This window comes from Sardina pilchardus, chromosome 19 (assembly GCF_963854185.1).
Source record: "Sardina pilchardus chromosome 19, fSarPil1.1, whole genome shotgun sequence".
Classification (NCBI taxonomy): domain Eukaryota; kingdom Metazoa; phylum Chordata; class Actinopteri; order Clupeiformes; family Clupeidae; genus Sardina; species Sardina pilchardus.
The window spans coordinates 187,861-196,657 of NC_085012.1; the positions used below are offsets into that span (position 1 = coordinate 187,861).

At 43.0% G+C, this 8,797-nt stretch overlaps 1 protein-coding gene across 4 annotated transcripts; it reads left to right on the top strand.

Annotated features, from left to right (window-relative positions):
* The first annotated feature begins 407 nt into the window (after positions 1 to 407).
* Positions 408 to 7,984, top strand: LOC134065734 (leukocyte elastase inhibitor-like). 4 transcript variants are annotated; one of them, XM_062520766.1, is made up of 8 exons: positions 408 to 554; positions 1,266 to 1,448; positions 3,822 to 3,953; positions 5,147 to 5,287; positions 5,493 to 5,610; positions 5,817 to 5,959; positions 6,492 to 6,659; positions 6,795 to 7,984. In XM_062520766.1, the coding sequence occupies exons 2-8, from the start codon at positions 1,281 to 1,283 to the stop codon at positions 7,200 to 7,202; spliced, it is 1,278 nt and encodes a 425-aa protein (XP_062376750.1). In that variant the 5' UTR covers positions 408 to 554; positions 1,266 to 1,280; the 3' UTR covers positions 7,203 to 7,984. The 4 variants fall into 4 exon arrangements, with proteins under 4 accessions (XP_062376750.1, XP_062376748.1, XP_062376751.1 ...); XM_062520764.1 differs by having other exon boundaries at positions 475 to 615; XM_062520765.1 differs by lacking the exon at positions 408 to 554 and adding an exon at positions 723 to 870.
* Positions 7,985 to 8,797: the final 813 nt, after the last annotated feature.

Sequence of the window (8,797 nt, forward strand, 5' to 3'; positions counted from 1 at the left end):
CGATAACAGCCTTCTGAACCTGCTAGAAGGCGGAGATGGCGCCTTCTAGCCCATACCTATGAGGCTGATTACGATTAATAACGCCCATTCAATGGACTGATAACGTTCGAAGCGGGTGTTGCAACAAAAGACAGAGCTTTCATGTTAGCCGTAGAGCATTGCATAGTTTCCAAATAATAAACCTCCCCGTTAAAACTGAACAAAACATAGGTCTAGGCTACCCAATGAGGACAAGTCAGAGCGCATGGAATCAGATCAGGACATTCGATTTCTTTATGTTCTCTTATTTGCATGTAGACCGAAGTATTCAACGTTCTGATAATAATCAGAGTAATGATTACTTCGAGTATGAATGTGCATGTAACCGCGCCCACTGACCACCACGTTTCGATATCAGTCGTTTTGACGACGTCAGGCTACCATTTTTTTGCTCAATCTAGAAACTTTATTTAAAAAGAGAAAGTAGCGTGTCCTAGCCCTTCCCACTAAGCTACTGTCAGTGTATCACGTGTCCATCCCGGAAACTTCCAGCGAGGTTCTATGTATCGAGAGAGGTATGTGTTTTGGATTTGGGCTTTCAGCTTGTGTCTACCTTCCTTCCTGTTAAAATACCGGGTACGTGTTTGTTTATAACCACCATCCAAAAAGCAATTGATCATATTTTTGTTTAAACATGTTGTAGTAGAACTACAGGAGAAGGCGTGTAAAAGTTGAGCAATGCGATCAATTTGTCGTTTCAATGAAAGGTGCGTAACAGCAGGGCGTGTCAAGTGTACAGTAGTATAAACTCCAGGCTGAAGCTTGTGTTCCAGACAGTCGGGTAGGGAGAAGGCACATTATAGCACCTAAATTATCGTGAACAACATATTGGTAAGTCCTAGGCTCTGGCTATATCTAGGCTATTCAACTGTAGCGCAGTTAGTAGTTGTTTACAGTAGGCTTTATCAGTTGATTGTATTTTGTTCGGCAAGAAAGTCACATTGATCTTCTGTCGTTATCGAGACTGCATTTTGCTTCCTTTTTTGCTTCTTTCTTTAGAGATAGATATACTTTTTCCAGAGTCCGTGTGGTTGTCATCCTGGCTTTATTTTTTTGCATGCTGATTGTGTTTGTTGTTGACACCTTTTAATTCAAGTTTTATTGGCCTAGATCATAAGGCCACCAATTTCTGGTCATATTCCATTAACTATTAATGTGTCTTGTTCCGTGTGTATTTATATACCATGCCATTTGTATACATAATGACACATTTATACCATTTCCAGACTCTAAGCCACACCATGGAATCTTTGGCATCTGCAAATGCGCATTTCTCCCTTGAACTTTTCAAGAAGATCTCAGAGAGCAACAAGACGGGCAATGTATTCTACTCCCCTCTGAGCATCTCTTCAGCCCTGGCCATGGTCTGCCTTGGGGCCAAGGGCAACACTGAGGCCCAGATGCACAAGGTGAGCTCACACACAGTGTTCTTATGTACGAGGTTCACAATTAATTTTAGTGAACCATAGACTGCCCTCACACAGTAGCATAGCCCACTCTGTCAAAAGTGATTTGCCTTTGTCTGACCGTTTACTGTCTTTACGCATGTCCATAATATGTTGAACTGTCAGCCACTTCCTCTTTTTGTTCTGTCAGGTGATCTGAAATCAAAGAGCACATACTCTGATAAAGACCTGTGCATAAAACCATAAAAAAATATTTTCAGTCTAAATGCCTCAGAACACGCAATGTGTCCCTGAATATGCATAATTAATCAAGTAATGCTATTTCCTGGCTTGCCTCAAGTAGTCAGTGATTTAAGATTTGGAATATGGTTACATCGGATTTGCCATTTCAACAATGATGAAGGGCGTTTTAAGCCAACTGTCTTATCAGTTGCACCATAAATTTCAACAGCACACCTTACCTTTCCCCCCTAGAAAGAGCATGTTTGTATTTCCTTTGTATAGGTAGCTAGTTTGCCACACTGTAGACACCCGTAGAGTACTCAACATTTTTTCTGTTGATTTCACAACTTTTTATTGGCCAGTATGCTGGCTGACTGACTGATTGACAGTGTGGCATGTGAGTCACTCTGTGACACGTTAGTGCAACCCCTGCCCTCATGCAGGTCTCCCAGAGTTGTACAAACTCCACAGAAACTATATCTTATATCTCTGTATGTGTGGAGAGTTATAAACACACCCACTCAAGTATGCATACTATTACTGTATGCCTTGTTTGGGTTTTTGTCAAGACAACAACTGTGACCATACCATGGATGCTGTATGTGTGTGTCACACTGGCCAAGACTAGATAGATAGATACTTTATTTGTCCTAGACAGACACTGCTCAGTGACAAACACTGTCACATGTTTAAAATAAATAAATAATAGTAATTATAAAACAACACTGTCACATGTAGAAGTGCTGTCCATGCCCTAATGGATGACTTGGAGGGAAGCTACACTGGGGCGTGTAACTGAAGCGATCCATTCGTGACGCCTGAAAAGCATTTTAGAAGACTGGTCTATTTGTTTCAAACGTAGACGCCGCTATCACGCCTGGTGTAGCTACTTCCATTGATCATAGGGGAGGAGAATTGTTGCTGCACACACAACGTGAACGGAACCAAAGATTGTCTAGTGTCTCTGACGGAACACTTCAGTTACACACCCAGTGTACTGTAGCTCACCTGTCAGAGTTCTGGAGTGCTGCATGTCATCCATAGGCGTAGAGCGCTAACACACCCATGCCATAAAGCACAGGCCATGTTTGTCTTGTTGTCAAGACAACCCGTAGTCTGTTTCAGATACAATAGCTGTGTTATGGAGGAAGAATGTGACGCTACACTAAATATCTAATGATCCCTTTATGCTGCAATTAAATGTCAAATGTTTACAACAATTACTGTGTGTTGGTATACTCAAGTATGCATTATATTTGTAATGTGTGTGATGTTGTATTAGGCTGGGTGCAGTTTTAATTTTTTTAGTTTTTATTTTCAGAGGAATGTATCTAATGGTATAGCTAAATATGTGTAGGCGTGAGATAGTCTGTGGTAATGTATGTATGCGTCAGAGGTTCACGCTAGGAGAAAGTGTGCGTGGGAATGTAGTCGAAGAAGGAAGTTGTGGTAGCTTAGTGAGGAAGATCAGACAGGAGCTCGCACAATGCTGCTGCTGAGTGAAGGCCTAGTCATAGAGTAGGTGGACGCTGAGGGTGTGGTCACATTCCTCACCATTGCTAAGCTGTCCACAGTCACCTCTCTGGCAAACATGGAAAGTTTGCGTAGGTTTGGGATATTAATCAAAATGAAAGTCGTGAGCGTGTTAACATGTCTTCCTGCTGTTTCCTGCCTTCTGTGTCAAACTTTTGTAAATTAACTTACGATTGAATAAGATGGGAATAACTTCCTGAATTTGACAACACTGTCTAATTTTGCCATGCTGTGCTAATTTAGCCCTTTTCACAGTGATGTCAGACGAAGCGTTGCTGGGTATCCTCCGGCATGTCCAGCCGCCAAATACTACAGAAGAAGAAGAAGAAGTATTCATGGGTTTCATCAGGTCCCTTTCCACAGGTGTATACAATCAAGCACCATGCAGTCTGCATTGATAATCAAGGTGCTTGATTGTATACACCTGTGGAAAGGGACGGGATGAAACCCATGAATACTTCTTCTTCTTCTTCTGTAGTATTTGGCGGCTGGACATGCCGGAGGATACCCAGCAACGCTTCGTCTGACATCACGTGAAAAGGGCTAATTTTGCCATGCTGTGCTAATGAAATTGACCTCTAATGTTCATGCAATGCCGCCTCTTTCAATGATGACGTGCAGGTGCTGAGCTTTGTGATGCCCCTGAAGCCGCTGCAGGGCAAAAAAGCGGTTTGTACCAAAGGTCAAGGTCAAGGTCGCGCAATGGCCCAACAGCAAGTCCAGGTGCACCAGCTGCCCGCTGCAGTGATGAAGGTTAATCAAGTGACTTCTGTCTCTGGAAGACTAACCAGGGCCTCTGAAAGGGTCTTTCAGCAAAGTAACATGGTGTGGGTTGGTGTGTTCAGCAAAGTAAAATGGTGTGGTGGTCTCTGTGCTACAATAGTTGGTGTGTGGGCAGTATCTATCTGGGGTTTTTTTCTGGTCTACTGCTGGTTGGTGGTTGTTGATGAGTGGTGAAGGGTGCTTTTTGCCTAATATGTCATGAAAATGTCATACAAAATGTCATACAAAAGAAAATGCGTTGGTCACTGTTGAGGTTAGTTGTGCTATCCAGATCCGTATGTAGAGAGAGTTTGGTGTTGTCTGGTGTGCCCCCCCCACCCCCACCCCCCCCCCCCCATGCGCGACTCGTTCGTTATCCTCTGCATGCAGCTGCTAGGAAGAGGAGGCTGCCAACTGATGTCTGATGACACGGTCATAAACCCTTATACTCAATACCATGTCTGTGCAAGCCTAAACGTATTCTTTTTACCCTGTTTGTTTAAGCTCTAGTTGCTCTCGACTTGGCAATGATGGTCAGATACAGTTCATATGTTATTGGCCCACATTTGTTGGGCACCATAGCAACAGCTGCGTGGATATTTGTGTTTCCCTTTGTTAGCGCGTTTTGATTAGCACATGCGCCAACTCCCTCTCGGATGGCCATGATTTGTCACTTTTTCCGTTGGTGAGTCATTCTCTGATAAGTCTTCCTGCCTTTCTTTTTTTTTGCTTTCACACAACCCAAAAGGAATGAGATAAATGACAACAGAGTTGGTTTTAGACTGGCTTTAAGGTGATAATACAGGGCGGATATGGGGGCTGGTTAGAGTAGCTAAGTGGCTAAGGAGTTACTCCTTAGGGGACCAAAGGGGGGGGGGGGGGGGGGAGCAAAAGTTGCTTAGTGTATCATCAGCTTTAGACATTTTTCAGTATGAGACTTTTCAGTAGGAGAAACCAGATTCCCTGTGTTATAGCCCATTTGTCTCATTTGGGTGCACACACCCCCAAAAGGTTCCAGCCTGGTAGTTGGTGGGCAGTTGCAGCTTGCAGGTGTCCTGGAATTGGATTAAAACCAGACAGTTGCTCTCTCTCCAACTCTCACATAACCTGGAGACTACCCTTTAGTATATTGTGTGGCTAGTTAAAATACTAACAAACACATTTTTCAATTGTTTTCACTGTAGTCCCTGAACCTTCACAAAGCTGGAGGTGACGTCCATGTTGGCTTTAGTAAGCTCTTTGCTGAACTAAACCAAGAGGGTGCCCCCTATGCCCTGAGTCTGGCCAATCGCCTCTACGGGGAGCAGTCCTACGAGTTTGTGGAGGTAAGACCAGTTTGTTGAGGTGAGACCAGTTTGTTGAGGTGAGGCCAGTTTGTCTGCTTTCACTTTCATTCTGTGTGAAACCAAACACTGGATACTTAAGATATCAGATATCAATGTAATGATAATCCCATGTGGATCTCACTTGATATTGTCTGAGTTCATCATCAGAGTTTTTGTTCCCTCACTGTTTCCCCCCACTGTTCAGAAATACCTTGCTGACACAAAGACACACTACCTTGCTGAGCTGGAGGCTGTTGACTTCCGTAAAAATGCAGAGGCAGCTCGAGCGAACATCAACACATGGGTGGAGAAAAAGACACAGGGTAAGCATGAGTTCAGGGCTAAAACAAAACAGCAGCCATGTTCAAAATATTATAAATCAGTTTAAACTATTTAGTGTCAGTGTAAAGATCTGTTATTCAGCCATTAAGATCATTGTTATTTCTCAGTAGTTATTCTATGCACTGCTGAATCATTAAATCTCATGTCTTTCTTCAATCTCTCATTGACTGATTTATTTTGATTGTAGACAAAATCAAGGACCTCTTGGCCCCAGGGGTTCTGGATGAGGACACCAGACTGGTGCTGGTCAATGCAATCTACTTCAAAGGCAACTGGGACAAGCAGTTCAAAAGCACTCAAACAAAAGAAGTTCAATTTAAGCTCAATAAGGTAAGCACAGAAAAAATCACATGCACACACACTCACACACACACACACACACACACACACACACACACACACACACACACACACACACACACACACACACACGTATTTTTGCATAATTCGACAGTATACAGTTTCATATCGTGAACAAATGTCATGGGGGAAAAAAATAAGTCTTGACTGTTAAACCCGGTGAAGATGCAACACATTAGCAGTCATTCCCGCTGCTCATGCCACTTAAAGAAGGTGATTTTCTCCTCTTCTGGCACATCGTTACGGGAGAACTACAGTATGCCAACTTTGGATGCGATTATCTTAGCGCTAGTTTTTACCCTAGATATACATAGAAAGCTTAGTTTATGGCCGTTCATGTGAGCACAATAACTTAATTTTACCAATTTTACCAAAGCAACTGGTTTCGCCTTGCAGGGTCACATACTGTATATTATATACCGTATTGTTGTTATTATTATTATTATTATTATTATTGGTTGATTTTTGTGTGTAAGTATCACATCCGTGTCTATGTTTTCAGAATGAGAGCAAGCCTGTTCAAATGATGCATCAGAAGGCGAAGTTCCCCTTCACCTACATCCCTGACGTCAATTGCCAGATTCTAGAGCTGCCCTACGTGGGTAAAGATCTGAGCATGCTCATTATGCTGCCTAATGAGATGGAGGACAACACCACTGGACTAGAGAAGGTACAACCGGCAACCTGGCAGTGCAGGGCACAGATGTGTCAGAGGGAACAGGTTGTATAATCTGTTTATTAGAAATGCAGAATTAGAACTCTCTCTCTCTGTCTCTCTTTCTCTCTCTTTCTCCCTCTCTCTCAGCTGGAGAAGATGCTCACTTATGAGAACTTTGCGGAGTGGACCAAGCCAGACATGATGGACACTGTTGAGGTGCAGGTGGGTCTCCCCAAGTTCAAGCTGGAGGAGATGTACGACCTCAAGGAGATCCTGGTGAGCATGGGCATGACGGAAGCCTTCGACGCCAGCAGTTGCGACTTCTCCGGCATGTCGCCCTGCAACGACCTTTATCTGTCCAAGGTCGTGCACAAGTCCTTTGTGGAGGTGAACGAGGAGGGCACTGAGGCGGCGGGCGCCACGGCCGCGGTCATGATGATGCGCTGTGCCATGCTGCCCCCAGAGAGGTTCATGGCGGACCACCCCTTCCTCTTCTTCATCCGACACAACCCCACCCAGAGCGTCCTCTTCTACGGCCGCTACAGCTCCCCTTAAGCTGACGACAGTCTCCATCTGACAACCAAAAGACCAGACATCGGATGTTCTTCAGAACCTGTGTCTGGACACATTGTCTATATAATTGGTTAGAACATGGACATGAAGAGCCTGACTGCACAGCACTAAGGAAGGTGTATGTGGCAACATTAGGAAAATTAAAAGAAAGAGATGTGATGTAGGAACATGATGTAGCTCTGAGTAATACAGGGTTTGGTGAAGATATATCTTTGGTCTGGCTGTGTATAACCCAAAGCCTTAATACCGCAAGTCTTAAGGGCCGTTCACACCAAGAACGATAACGATAACGATAACTATAACCATAACGATAAAAGCGTCCACACTGGCCAACGATAAGAAAAGTCTCTCCTCATGTTAATGAATGTGATGGCTAAAATATTATGGGTTCTGATTGGCTGTTAGCTTTTTATCGTTCTCAAAATCGCTCTGAAAGTGATCAACAACGATATCGTTCTTCATGTCGTTATCGTGATAGTTTATGTGTGAACGTTGTCATTCATATTAACGAAAGCGATATTTATTTATAGTTATCGTTATCGTTATCGTTCTTGGTGTGAACGGGCCTTTACTTGTCACTTCTCACTGGAAAGGTGTGTGATCCAGAGTGCTTTAAGCGTTTAACTCTAACCTCGGTGTGCCATCTTGATGAAGGACGATGCAACTTGACCACCTTTTTTCAGTTGAATAAATATTGCACTGCATTTCCTTCCTCTGGTCACAGCAATCTGCTTACACAACAAATAAACACAATCTATTTATCATGAAGTGTGCTGTAATTGAGAACATAGAACAGATTCATCTATATTTTTTTATATAATTAATTAATACAATCCATATATCATGAAGTGTGTTTTAAAGAATATAGAATAGATGGGGGGCGCTATGGCGCAACAGGCTACAGCGCTCGTGTCATGTACGGGTCCTAGTGCCCACGGGGACCCAGGAGTCCGACCTGCGGTCATTCCCAATCCCACCCCATGTCTTTCTCCCACTTGCTTCCTGTAACTCTCTTCCCTGTCCCATGAATAAAGACAAAAAAAAAGCCCCAAAAATATACTTTAAAAAAAGAATATAGAATAGATAAGCACAATCCATATCATGAAGTGTTCTTTATCTGTTCTATGCTCTTTAAACACAATCCATATCATGAAGTGCTTTAAAGAACATACAACAGATATCCAGAACACAATCCATATAGCCTATCGTGAAGTGCGCTTTAAAGAACAGACTAGGTACACTGTACACACACACACATATATATATATATATATATATATATACATGAAGTGTGCTGTAAAGAACAGAATAGGTACACACATATGCAGTATATATATATACAGTAATAATAATAATAATAATAATAATAATATATACTTTTTTGATCCCGTGAGGGAAATTCAGTTCTCTGCATTTAACCCAATTTAACCGAATTAGTGAACACACAGCACACAGTGAACACACAGTGAGGTGAATCACACAACCCAGAGCAGTGAGCTGCCTGCCCAACCAGCGGCGCTCGGAGAGCAGTGAGGGGTTAGGTGCCTTGCTCAAGGGCACTTCAGCCGTGGTGGACT

What these genes read in the sequence shown, in the direction of transcription:
- LOC134065734 (XM_062520764.1), top strand. Translation starts at nt 541, where the DNA reads ATGTATCGAGAGAGGTATGTGTTTTGGATTTGGGCTTTCAGCTTGTGT. An exon ending in TGCCCGCTGCAGTGATGAAG is followed by an intron (nt 3,954 to 5,146) that starts GTTAATCAAGTG and finishes TTTTCACTGTAG; the next exon opens with TCCCTGAACCTTCACAAAGC. An exon ending in TTCAATTTAAGCTCAATAAG is followed by an intron (nt 5,960 to 6,491) that starts GTAAGCACAGAA and finishes CTATGTTTTCAG; the next exon opens with AATGAGAGCAAGCCTGTTCA.